Below are 14,237 nucleotides of genomic sequence, written 5' to 3' on the forward strand. Positions count from 1 at the left end.
TTTAATCTATAAGTTTCTTTTTCTCTTCCTTGCAGTTATTTGTTGAAGAAAACAGGTCTTGTGTTTCCCATATTCTGGATTTGCTGTTTTCATTCTTTTGGTGGCGTTTAACATGTTCCTCTACTTTCCATTTGTCCAATAAAGCTGGCAGTTAGAGTAGGAGACTTGATCAAATTTAGAGGTTTTGTTTTCTTGTTTTTCTTTTGGCACGAATACAAGTATTGTTTGCTTTTGCCAGGAGGCACACAGCATTTGTTTCTCTCTCTATGATGTTAAAGGCCATTTATGATCATTGCTTGTATCTATTATTTTATTAGGAGCTGCAAATGTTAATCAAAATGTTACTATTTTGATTCTATTGTTTCTTCCTCATTTATTAGCCAGAAAATGTCTTATAAGAATTCTCTTTCATCAGCAGTTTAGTTATTCTGAGATATAGTTTGTGTGAAAGTGGCAACTTTCAAAGTAATGGTCTTCTATCATCCTCTGAAAATAATCAGTAGTGATATATTTTTTTAAACATTGTTATGAACTCATGGATATAAGTATTCCAGACATTTAAATCCATTCCAGTTGATACTTTTATTGAAAGGGCCTTACTTGTACGAACTGAGCTTCAGAAATCCTTAGGAGTTCTTAGGCTTTCCAACTCAAGTCAGAAGATAGTTTTAAACTGTTTGTTGTACTGGGCTTCTCTTTGGTTAAAATAAACACAGCATTAAAGCATCATCTCTGAAATTTCTCCACTAACCGTGCAGATCTGTTGAGGGGGTAGAGAGTGCAAGTTAACAGCATTAGCCAGTGAGCAGCTTTTGAATTAAAGACTAGGGCCCACAATGAATGGGACTAAGGAGAAACCCTTTTGGCAAACTGAGTAGGGTGCCAGTAGGAAGGCAGTCCTGATGTGGAAGCTCCTGCCTTCTCTGAGAGGAAGTTCTCTCGCTTGTGTCACCTTGTTAGGGATAAGGGCCTGGGTGATGAGCTGAACTGGATTTCTGAGCCCTACTGAATTTAATATATTTTTTTTTTATTTCTCAGTTTATAAGTAATTATAAAGTAAGGGATACCTTTAGGTTTTCAGTACTTTTTTTTAAGAACTCCCTTTATGAATCAAAGAGAATTACATACACCACTGACTCCTTTGAGTCAGGGTGACGCAAAGCACTGTGGCCCTCTCTTACAAACATTTCTCTCATTAGCTGAGATCCAGTTTTGCTGTGTCATTTCAGCTGTGGAGGCCTTTGGTTTGTTGCAGCGATTTTTCAAACCTTGCTCTTGAAGCCTGACAGACATTTTCTGAAACCAGCTTTCCTAATCTTTCAGTTCCACATCATCCTCCTTTAGTCTCTTTTTCTTAGTATATATGCATATAAAGCTTGCCTTTAGATTTTTCCTTTATTGGAGCTATTTGTTTTAAAGAGTCTGGTGACAGACAAATAGATACATGAATATCTAAATATCTATAGTCAAAATGGCTTCTAAGTTAGTGTTTCCTACTTCCTACTGTACCTTCTATACATACGTCATGTGTTTCTTTTTAATGCTGGAAACAGAAACATAGCTTCAGATTCTATGTTCTGATCACTTATAGGAGGTACAATAATAATTTGTATCTAATTTATGTAATAAAGGTACACAGATACTCTTTTTGTTTTTAATGTTTTCTCAAGTTAGTTAACAGTGTAGTCTTGGCTTCAGGAGTAGAATCCAGTGATACATCATTTATATGTAACACCCAGTGCTCATCCCAACAAGTGTCCTCCTTAATGCCCTTTGCCCATTTTCTCCAAGGTACACAGATATTCTTAAGCCCGGAAAGAGCTTAGTGTTGACTGGGTAATAGTCATGTACAGTTACATAGATGAAAAACCAAAACCACCTAATAACTTCTCACCTAAAACTGTCGTATATTTGAATTTTTAAAAGATATTTAGGTGTTTTATTTTCTACTTTATTCCAGAAATGGAATTCGGTTTAATATCATCTTTAAGCTTAAGAGCAGCATTGAAGATGTATTTTGTGTTTCCTCCATGGCAGTTCTCAAACAGAATTCACTCTAGTTCTTGTGAGGCTGCATTGCAATCTCTGGGGCCTTTGCCCAAAAATTTGTATTTCCAAATCACCCTCTGGGTGTGACGCATAGAATTCTGAAGCTTGAAAGTTTTTTTTAAGTTTATTAATTTACTGAGAGAGAAAAATGCCAGTTGTGGAGGGGCAGCAACAGAGGGAGAGAGAGAATCCTTTGCAGACAGCTTGGAGCCCCACACGGGGCTCCATCCTCACAGACCCTGAGCCAAAACCAAGAGTCAGTTACTTAACTGACTGAGCCACCCAGGTGCCCCTGAAGTTTTAAAGTTTTAAAGTCCTGCACATGATTCAAATCCTCAATCATGTTTGTGAGTGATTACATTCCTATACTTGGAATGTAGGGTCCTTAATAAAATCTATTATGACCTTAAATTATCATTTGTATTCTTTAGATAAGAAGAGCATTTTATACTAGTATACATTTCATTTCCTGGACATACTTTCACATTGTCTGTACAGGTTTAAGTTCAGTTAAATGAAGATGCATTTTGTGGACCTCATCCATCCACTGCTGTGTGTATTCCCGAGGAACTGAATGACAGGCAAGAAGGCGTCTTCTGTGGCACATTTCTTTGAACAAAACCTGGGCATCTGTGCCCTCACTGAAACACGAAGTGTGATTTTTGGCTGTTGAAGCCCATGGTCCAGAAGCCTGTGGCGCTGGCCCTCTGTAGGCCACAGCTGCTCCAACTTTCCTGGCCATCCCTGCTCAGGGCAGTTTTCTGCCTCATTCATCACACCAGCACTATCGCAAAAGGTGATTGGTCACATATCATATTTAGCAGCAAACCCCTCTCTGACTTCTAATATGCAAATATTATTCATCTGATGCTAGCTCTGCAGCTGTTGCGTTTTCAAGGCCCCAACCAGTTTCACTTGGCTGAAGATGTCTTGGTGTGAAGGATCAAAATGGAATCTTGACTTCGCACATTATGGAAGCCAACTCAATCCAGTGTTTATCGTAAAGGTTTGGTAGCATGAGATGGCTGTTTAATAGTACTCTCTGAGCAAGTAGGTTTAACAGTACTAATCTGCCTTAATGTGAAGAGGTTTGAGACTTCCGTGTGTGTGTTTTAATATTCTTTAATTACCTGGTGTCAATCCCTTTAAGGTAGTTATAAGAAAAGTAATTACTTTTACATTATATCAGGTTGTTAGGGTTTTGTGTTGCTTTCCCACAGTAGCTACTGAGTCGTTGAGAGCATTGCTCCAGGGAAAGGAAAGAGGAAAATGGCTAAATGCACAGCAATAGGTCTTCAATAACTATTTGTCAATTGATTTCCTCTGCTTCTTCTAAGTTTAAAAGACAGAATACAAAAAACAAACAAACAAAGACTAGCTTATGTAGGCATTTGTAAATCATAGAAAATATTTTGGATTTTATTCCAAGTATGATAGAAAGCTTTTGACTGGTTGAGAAAAGAAAATGACAGTATCTGATTTATCTTTTTTTAAAAGGCTTACTCAGACTGCTGTGTGGAGGTTGGATTGTAAGGGTGGGAGCGATAGTTATGATGACTAGTCGGGAGATGAGAGATTAGCAGTGGTACTGGGGAAAATACATAATTATATTTATGTTTCAAGTCTAGAGCCTAGAGTATTGTTGACAGCTGGTTACGGAGTGAAAAAGAATGGGGTTGAGGATGACGCCTAGGCTTTTGACCTGAATAAGCCAGTAAATGTAATAGCTGTTTACTAAGATGCGAAGGCTTGAGGGGAAAGCAAGTTTGAGGGAAGGTTGGAGAATTAAGAGGACATGCCATGTTTAGATACTTGTTAGGTATCCAAATGGATATGTCACCTCTGCAGTTGGAAACACAAGTCTGAAGTCACAGGCAGAAAGAAGTCAGGGTAGGCATATACACGTGGAGTAAATAATCTGTAGATGATGATTAAAGCTGTGGGAGAGAAGGCATGGGATCACTCAGGGACTGAGCAGATGGTGAAAAGTCTTCCTCTGAGTTAGGCACTCCAGCATTTAGGAAGTCAGTAAGAGGAGATTTTGCAAAGAAACCCAAGAAAGAGGAGAAAGAGTATAGATTGGTCAACTATATTAACATGCTAGTGAGAGGTCAAGTAATGTGGATGAACTGTTGGACTTAACAGTGTGGAGGTGGTCTTTGGTGTTAGTGGAATAATGGCCACTAAACCCTGATTTGAATGAGTTGAAGATAGAGTGGATCTAAGGAGGTAGTAACAGCTGTGTCTGGGATGACTGTTTTGAGAACTCTTGCTGCTGAGGGGAACAGAGCAAAGGAGAAGCATCTGGAAGGAGATACAGGGTTTAGGGCCAGTTTTTGTCATTTTGGTTTTTTGTTTGATAAAGTTCATCCTTTATTAAAAAAATAGAAGGCGGAATATATGTGCACAGACGCTGGTAGCCTGGAGACCTGATGGGAGGAGGATGAAGTTCTCTTGATTGCTTCTATTTTATACTCAGGGAAATAAGACACAAAACCATGAGCTGAGGGGAGGGAAGAAGGGGAAAGAACATATTGTAGCTCTGAGAAGCAATAAGAAGGTGTGAAATAATTCTTCTGAGAGTATGTTGCTTGGTGTTTCAGATCTTTTTAGACTCTGAGATAACAGTGTAATCTCAGGAATGCAACAACATATTTCTGTGAATATTCTGCTCAGAGGAACCAGAATAGGAATTAGTTCAGACCACAAATCACTAAATGTAGTCACAGTGCCTCTCAGATTTGTTTAGAAAACATATGAAAGTCATTTCATAAATTCCAATCTTTAAATTTTTGAAGAGCTAATACAGCTAGCCACCTGGTTCAAAATGCAAAAGAAATAAATGTGTAAGCAATGAAAGGGCTCCTTTCCTTGGTTCCCTACTATCTAATTCCTTTCTCTGAAAAGTGTCAATGATAACACTTTCTTCTATCTCCTTCCAGAGGTACTTTATTGATCCTTTTTCTTTTTTTTAAAGCTAAATATATGGTGGGGGGCCTGGGTGGCTCAGTTGGTTAAGCACCTGACTTTGGCTCAGGTCATGATCTTGTGGTTTGTGGGTTCAAGTCTAGCTTCGGGCTCTGTGCCGACAGCTCAGAGCCAGGAACCTACTTTGGATTCTGTGTGTCTCTCTCTGCTCTTACCCTGCTCTCTCTCTCACACACCACACACACACACACACACACTCTCTCTCTCTCTCTCTCTCAAAAATAAACATTAAAAAAATAAAGCTAACTATATGGTAGGCTTTTAAAAATAATCCTTTCTCCAATTAAGTAGGTCATTTTTGAAAATATCACTAATATTCCTTCATCCTTTCTAATTTACACAAAAGAGATTTATAAAAAGAGCAAGAAAGAGCATCTGTTTTAATAATGACTTTACAATGTTGGCAGCCATCTGGTAGGAGTTGTATCTGTTAGATTTTTCTTAAGAAATATGTGTATTTAACAGTGTTCTTTTTTCCTTCTTTGTCTTCACAGCTGATCTAGCATCTTTAATGGATAAAACGTATGAGCGAAAGTTGCCTGTTAGTTCTTTAACAATATCACGGGTAAGAAAACTTAAACATCTATATTTTTAAGAAAGGAGGATGAGAGGCTCTTTATTAGATGCAGCTATGTAAATAAAGACTACCTTTCATAAGAAATATTTTTGCAAATAGGTATGTTTTTGTAGTTACTTATAAATATTTTGTGATAAAGTAGCAAATTTCCATAACTGAAATAGAAAGTAAAAAATTTACCAGACTCTGATGTTGGTGATCGCTGTTGTGTATCTGATTTATTTTAATTTTTCCAGGATATGATATTCTGTGATACCATGTTTGTTTTTTTTTAATGTTGATACACCCTATAAAGTAATAGTATTTCACTTGTTAATGTTGGAAGTAATTTTGATCCTTGAGAAAGTCTATAAAAGAATGAATATTAATGTTAAATACTGCAGTACAGTTGAGCAGAGAATAATATTAGTCTGAGAATCAGGAATAGTAATTGATAGTAACCATTACTGAACACTTTATATGCCAACTACTGTACTAGCTTCTTACCATACATTATCTCTGTCAATTCATACAGCAGCCATATGAGATAAGCACTCTGAACTGTATTTTATATGGAGACTCAAACTGGTTGATAACTTTCTCAAGTTCACACAATTCATAAGTAGAAAAATTGAGCTTATAAACCAGATCTCTGTGACATCACCGTCCTTCTCTGTTGCCTCCATCAAGTAGATCTGATCTTTTTCTTTATCATGAATTCCTTTTGTGACATTAGGCAGATAGACCCCTCTCAATATTCTCATTTCCAGTGTGGGATCAATAGTATCTTCCCCACAGGGCTCACACAATGCTAAAACGAGATCTTAATGGTGAAAATTCCTTGTAGAAATTAATGGCACCATAAAATTCAGGATGTTTTTAAATCTACATGAGGAAAAGTAAAGACACCTTTACCCTTTTTACTCTGAGTCTTTTCTTTCTGCCTCTTGATATTTTCCTCTTAGTAGGGAAACACTTTTAACTAGGTCATAACCTAAATTGCGTAGCCTCAATTTTTAGAGGGAGACTGAAAAGCCATTGCTCATCTCTTACATGATGGATAAGATTTCTCTATGCCGTAATACCTAATACTTGTTTAAGCAGCACTTTAGAGCTTAAAGAGCTTTCATGGACATTTTCTCACTGGGGTCTCACACTCTTCAGTGTAGGTGCCTTTATTCTGTCCATGCAGATGGAGCAGCTAAGTTCCAGAGTGGCTGTACCATCTGTCTATGCCACATAGCAAGCAAACAGGCGAGCGAGTTCTCAACTTTAAATTCTTTGTTTGAAGTGTGTTTTATCTGCTCCTTAATGAGATTTCTAAATAAAATTTTTAAGTCCTAGACATTTTTAGAAAGCTTCCCCCCTTTTACTCTTTTTCTATATAAGGTTTTAATTATATGCACAACATGCATGTTCTCTTACTCCATCCTTTTTGCCTGTGTCTCTCCTTCAGGATAGAATCTATCCTTGGAATAATTATTTTTGTTTGTTTCTTTACTTTGGAGTTAGGAGCATACATAGGGATTTTATGGTTTAAAGGAAGACTTTGTTGCTGGAAGGATCACAGGCTGACTGGTTCAGAGCAGAACCCGAGTAGGGAAAATGGTCATCAGGCTATATTTTCTAAATTTACGTTTTTAGCTCTTGGGCCATATTTTTTCAGCCATTAGAGTCTTTGTCCTTTTACCTACCTTTTCTCATGTTTGGAGCTTGGAACATACAGAAAATATCAGGAATTAAAGATAAAGGGAAATATTGATAACTAATTATAAACATAGTAGGAAGAGCTCTCTCTTATTGTGAGCAAGTTTCATTTTTGATTTTCAGTTTTTCTTACCAAGGTTGATCTACACATAGAAAAATAGAGAAGCCCTTGTGTATTCTTTGCATTAGGACAAAAGCATTTCAAGAATGAAGCCATATCATGTGAACAGTGTTACAATAAAATGGATGTCCTATCTTTTAAAAAAAATTTTTTTAAGTTTGTTTATTTTCGAGATAGAGCGAGCGAGCATGAGCTGGGAAGGGGCAGAGAGAAAGGGGAAACACAGAATCCGAAGCAGGCTCCAGGCTACAAGCTGTCAGCACAGAGCCCAACACAGGGCTTGAGCTCACCGTGAGATCACGACCTGCTTGCTGAAGTTGGATGCTTACCCAACGGAACCACCCTGGTGCCCCTGGATGTCCTGTCTTTTTTAAGGATGTTGTGTGATTCAACCCCAATATATAGCATAATCTGTATTCAAAGTTTATTTTTCTGTCTTTTAGTTTGTGGACAACATTTCATCTAGAGAAGAGATAGACCATGCAGAGTATTACCTTTACAAGTAAGTTTTCCATTTTATTTGACTATATATTCTCTCACACAGGGTAGTATATATTATACATAATGTTTAGCACCTTGCTTTTTATGTTTTGGAGATATTTCCTTATCAGTATATAGATAGCTTCCTCATTTTTTATAACTGCATCATATTCTATATTGTGAATATATTATTTAAACCAGTTCTCTGTTATAGGACCTTTAGGTTTGCTCTGTCTCTTTGTAGTAGGTGTAGTATAGTAATTAACAACCTGTACATATGTAATTTTATACGTAATCCTCATAAGTATATACATTTGTAATTAAAATAGCTGCTGCCAAATTGCTTTCCATTGAGATTTCACTAGCTGATGTTACTGCCAACCCTGGAGTGGAAAGGCCTGTTTTTACAGCTTGGCCCACAGGTGTTTTCACACTTTGAAATTTTTTGTCAGTCTGATAGGTGAACAATTTTATATATCTCATCTCTCCCTTTCTTAGTCAGATGGAAATACAGTCTATATGCATTATTCAACACCCGTTTCTAATTAACACTATATTTTAAAACTTTCTGGACATTGCCACGTTTACTTTGTACTTTCCCACAGCTGTTAACAATCCCGCTGTGAACTACAGACCTACTCACCCTTGTGTACAAAGAAAAAGAAGCTTGTTCACTACAGCACCACCTGTAGGAGCAAAAGATGTGAATAACTGAAAGCTTGTTAAATAAGGGATTGGTCAAATAAATCTGGTATTTTTCTTACAGTCGGTGTTTCACCTATCAGATCAAAATGATACCTTACAACTTTTTATAGTAATTCCTAATTGTGATTTTTAAAAATCTGATTTATGATTTTTCCAATTCCTGGGTTTCAAAAATGGACTCATATTGAAACTTAAAATATTTTGGGATAACCTGGGTGGCCCAGTTGGTTAAGCCTCTGACTCTTGATTTTGGCTCACATTTATCTCACGGTTTATGAGTTCAAGCCCGACATCAGGGGCTATGCACCGACAAAGTGGAGCCTGCTTGGGATTCTCTCTCCCTCTCTCTCTGCCCCTCCCTAGCTTGTACTCTTTCTCTCAAAATAAACAAACTTAAAAAAAAAAACTTAAAATGTTTTTAGTAAGCATTACATTAGAATTTGCCATTTGCCCTTTGTTTTGATTAAGAGAGTTTTTATTTTTTCCATCTGGATATTTTGTTTTAATGTTTATTTTATTTTTGATAGAATGACTAGGGGAGGGGCAGTCAGCAAAGGGCACAGAGGCCCCCAAGTGGGCTCTGCCATAACAGCAGCTAACCAAATGCGTGGTTTGAACTCATGAGATCATGACCTGAGCCAAAGTTAGACGCTGAACTGATGGAGCCATGCAGGCACCCCCTAGGTACATTTTTTAAAGCTTTCTTTATGTTAATGAAAATGTATTCAATTTTCTTTTATGTGACTTTACTACATAGTAATAAGCTTTTTTTTTCTGAATTCGGCAAATTCTGCCACCTTTTTGGTGTTTTCTGTACAAATGTAAATCTTAAGTACATTAGATTTCACTCCTGAAATTTATTTATTTAAAAGTCTGTTTATTTTTGAGACAGAAAGAGAGCGTGCACTCACAGTAGCAGTCTCTCTGCTGCCAGTGCAGACCCTGATACAGGGCTCGAACCCATAAACAGTGAGATCATGACCTGCGCTGAAACCAAGAGTCAGACGTTCAACTGACTGGGCCATCCAGGTGCCCTTGAAAACATTTATTTTAAATATAAGATTGCCTTTAATGATGTCATAATTTTAAATTCTAGGTCCTGAAATCGTAATTGCAAGTGTCCTCCTATCTATCCTTCGTTAAGATAAATCTAAATATATTCTCTGGGGAGAATAAACCCTGCCCTTTTTAGTGGTTCTTTGACACCGTAGGGCTCCTTTGATATTTATTTTTGCCTGTGGTGGAAAGTGTATTCAGGCTAGCATCTTCTAGTTCTCATTCTTTTGCTTTGTTGATGGCAGAAAATATTTCCAAAGAGAAATTAATTCTTTGAATTCTGTCCTTTGGGACACAGTGCCATGGTTTTAGAAGAAATACATCCCAAATTTACAAGTACCTGTGTAGTATATAATTGATTTCAGTGATTCAGCATTCACCAAGTGTTTACTGAGCACCTGTTAACATGCATAGGCTGCGTCCAAGGTGCTGGAATATGGAGGCCAAGTTAAAGACTGTCCCATTCCCCATACACTAAAGTCTAACTGGGAAATTTAAGCCTCACCTTTAGGACTATCATGATTCTTCTCATGATGTCAATTTTGTTAGCCCTAGATTCTTATTGAAAGTTTCCTAAACTCTTTTTTCTGATTCCATATAGATCACGTAGAAGATCTTATCCATCTTAAGATGAGGCACTGTTTAATTTGACATCCCATCCTTTGCTTAATCAAAACTGATGTTCTAATATACTGAATGTCAATTTTAGTTCAATAAAAAAACAAAACGTGTTCTAACTATGACATCACGTTATTTCTGTTGTTTCTCCTCCCTTCCATTGCCAAGAAACTTGGCTCTCTTTTTCTCAGCTTTTTTTTTAAAGAAATAAACATTTTTGTCACTTCATGGGGTTACTGGTATATGTGTATGGGACTAGGTATAACCCCCCAAAACTGCGTCAAGATGTAGATAATGGAGGTTGGCTACATTCACTTATTAGCGGAATGCCTCATGCCTGCTTTCCAGCCTCAGAGGATATATAAAGGTTGTGCCTCCACAAAGTAAGAAGTTACAAGTTATGAACTCTCAAGGTTTGTGTCCATAAATTGAAATTAGGAATGTCAGTCCTGAAGACACCAAGGGCTTGTGGTATTTCCATCAATTAGGTCTTCAGCATGCAGTGGTCGTAATGCCCAGCATCCCCACATGGGATAACTTGAGACGTCTTAGAGAAACTTAGGATCACAAGTCTGGGGTGAGGACAGGAAGCCATTTCTTAATCCCAAAGCTTCTTGGGTGGATTTCTCACTCCCCAGGCAGTACCGTCTTTGAGGGTAAGGCCCACAACAGGACTTTGGGTTGCCACCTCTGTCATTAGCTCAGTTCTTTCTCTGCCTCAGCCTGTGCAGGTCAGGCTCAGCAAGCAGAGCCTAACTGCTGCCTTCTCCCATCTCCCAGTGATCAGTCTGACCCCGATGATGTAAACAGTAGTAGAGCCAAGAAGTTTGGAACCTTGTGCGATCAGTGGAGAGCTGATGGAGCGTCTGCCATTGAATCTGGTGCACGAGTCCCAGCAGTTCAGGGTGCTACTGGCCCAGGCCCGCTTGTTACCATTCTGTTCTCCCAGGAGAGATTTAGCCTTTGAATCTCCTGAGGGACACAGGTTTAAAAGTTTAGGGGCTTCAAGATTGAGAGTACAGGGATCTTTTAAGAAGAGTTAGAAAGGCTGCTTTTGAGAAAGTATGAGGGAGAAGAATATCCAAACACCCCTATTTGAGCTGTGGTCTGATCCCTGGGGGCCTGCAACCCGATGATTAACTTTTCCTCCACCTTTCCTTAAACAACAAGAAACAAACAAGAACAAAACCAAAAATGAGGAAAGGGAAATGGTGCTTTAAACAAAGGAATAATGTGAACTAAAGGTGATTAAAACAGTTAATGCCAGACACTATATAGGTTGACAAGAAAAAGGGTCTCCAATAATATCCTGTACATCTAATGGGAAAATAAAACCAAGAGTAAAAATGATTAAAACAGCACAAACACTGAACTGAAGTACAAAACCTGCCAGTAAGAAACAAGTGAAGGCATGCTAAGAACTGTTGGGCTATAACAAACTAAAGGAAACAAGATTAAAATAGAATAAAAAGATGAAAAAGAAAATGAGGTAAGAAGAACCCGATCGTCCACATACTGTATTCACACAGTGTGTACAGAGATGTCCGGGAGAGAGGGAAAATAGACATGGGCATGCTATTGCACTAATACTCTCAGTAGGCCGAATAGTGCTTTCTTTGTGAATGCTATTCAAGCTTCTTCCAGGAAGCCCTGGAGTTGATTGCTCACAGGGCCTTTGGAGGTGTGGGCTGCAGAGGAAAAGGCAGTGACAGAGAAGCCAGGTAATGCTGCCTCCAGCCCTCTGCTTCTGTTTAAGCCAGGGAACCTGTGCCTCCAGCTGCTTTATGTAGATGTCAGGGTCTGCGGAGTAATGCACAGAGGTCTCTGAACTTGGATGAGAATATATATTTCTTCTCACTAACCTCTCAGTAATATTTAGCATTTCCTTCAATTTTGAATATTTGCAGCAGATCACAGTATTATAAGCAACATCTGTGTCTTTCTCGCTAACATAAGCAGATTTTTCAAATCTCATACGTTTGTTGCAGATATCTTGACAAGTTTTGCTCATCACTGCTTAGAAATTACATTTGGGGGTCCCCTGGGTGGCTCATTTGGCTCTGGTTATGATCTTGTGGTTCATGAGTTTGAGCCCCACTTTGGGCTCTGTGCTGACAGCTCAGAGCCTGAGGCCTGCTTCAGATTCTGTGCCTCCTTCTTTCTCTGCCCTCCCCCCACTTGCTCTCTCTCTCTCAAAAAATACATAAACATTACATTTGGAATTAAACTATTGCTAGATAGTATTAATTCGTGCATTAATAGAGAAGCACGTGTTCCCACATCTTAAGGATTTTTAAAAAATAATTTGATAATTATATTTCACTATAACTGGTTTCCTTTGTGATCCTGTGTGCTTTTATTTTATGCAATCAAAACATCATTCTGAGAATGAGTTTATGAGCTTCATCAGACTGCCAGAGAGTTCATGCTACAAAGAAATGTCAAGAGCCCCGCTATGAGATTGTGTTTGAAAAAAAGGTCCTATGCTTAGGCTTATTCCTGATGCTTCCTCCAAGCCTTTTGAAATTTTCTAGGTCTTTGTTTTTTTCTTCTTACAAAAAAATACTTCTTATTTTCGTTCAGGCTTTATAGAGGAAGATGAAGATACAGTTTGTAGGTGTGCTGTTTTCCAAATGAAAGCTTAGATACAGCCAGTCTCTTAAGCTTCCCCAGAGAGCAGGAAGAAGGTGTGGAAAAAGCAAAGAGATGCCAGAGACTGGCCAGAGGTGCTGTGGGCAGGAGACCCGTGCGGGGGCAGGGTTGAGCTGGAGCCCTTCGGCTGGGTTTAGGTATCACCACCCTCTGGGCTTGGTGAGGGAGAAGCCGTGATACTGCGCAGCAGTAAGCAGAGGTTTTAAGGCACTGAGGAGAAAAGTAAACGTGCAACTGGTGACTGCTGAGAGGAAGGGGCTCTTGTTGAGCAAAATATTTTTTCCCTTGGGCATAGGATTAATTTCTGCTTCCTACTCACATACCATCTCTTTGGCATTTGAAGAAAAATGTCTTTCTATCTTTGCTTTACTATAAATTTACAACATTCCTAAGAATTAGACTTGCATCTTTATTTTACTGATGCCGAGACAAGGGCAGAGAGATTCACTGAGAACAGCCAATGTAGATGGTGTGCGTGTAAGCCCCTGCCTGTCCCCGGCAGCGAAGGGAAGCCAAAAGGACAGAGTGAGAACAGAGGGACAGCGCTTTGAAAACAGTAGTGTTTGCCCGGTGCAAGATTTTACCCATAAGGATCCCATTATACTTTTATTTATTTTTTTTTTATCAAGGAAACAGACAGAAGGGATTCCATAGAGACCAGAGTAAAGAGCATGGTAAAGCAGGAGAAAATTAAAGGGATAGGAGGAAATGTGTTAAATTTCTTGTAGTCTATGGGTTGTTGGTGGTACTTGGTTTCTAAAAGCTGTGGTCTTAGCTTTTTCTCCAGAAGAGATCCCCTTTGTAGGATCTGTCAACCTGAAATCTGCATATAGCAAGCTTAACTAGAGTTTTCCTTTATCATTTGGTGGAAAGAGTCTCTTTCACAGGCACCTAGTCCATAGTTCTGAGCTCAGGACTCCCCAAGTCCATGTGTGCTGCCCACATGTATACACATGATCCCCGAGGCAGGCTCTAATCTCCATTTTCAGGAGTTAAAACTATGTCGTGAGTAAAATTGTGGCATCAGTAAAAGCCATTGATTTCATGGTTCTAACAAGCTTTAACAATTCCTGTATTGGTATTTGAATTAATTGAATGCAAACTCAAGCCTTAAAAATTCCTTCTTTCCATGTGGTATATTGCTCTTCACCAAGGATATTTGCAGATTACATCTTTAAAGTCTTATTTAGACTTTCAAATACTTTGGGACCATGGCAGTTTAGCATGCATAAAATTAAACTTGTTCCTTTTACTGTCAGAGTGTCAGTAATCAGAATTGATAATTTAAATCTGCAACACAATCAT

The 14,237-nt window shown here is 38.4% G+C and overlaps 1 protein-coding gene across 3 annotated transcripts in view; it reads left to right on the top strand.

Annotated features, from left to right (window-relative positions):
- Positions 1–14,237, top strand: part of MRPS27 (mitochondrial ribosomal protein S27) — an 85,223-nt gene that overhangs the window by 13,193 nt on the left and 57,793 nt on the right. For 2 of the 3 annotated variants that reach the window (XM_077759491.1, XM_077759631.1), the window contains 2 exons: positions 5,532–5,602; positions 7,865–7,923. In XM_077759491.1, the coding sequence (XP_077615617.1) occupies positions 5,532–5,602; positions 7,865–7,923 (130 nt within the window). Of the gene's footprint in view, positions 1–2,748; positions 2,846–5,531; positions 5,603–7,864; positions 7,924–14,237 lie in introns of those variants that run through there. The other variant, XM_077759563.1, reaches the window with a different exon arrangement.

This window comes from Crocuta crocuta, unplaced genomic scaffold (assembly GCF_008692635.1).
Source record: "Crocuta crocuta isolate KB4526 unplaced genomic scaffold, BGI_CrCroc_1.0 scaffold503, whole genome shotgun sequence".
In the NCBI taxonomy this organism is placed as follows: Eukaryota; Metazoa; Chordata; class Mammalia; order Carnivora; family Hyaenidae; genus Crocuta; species Crocuta crocuta.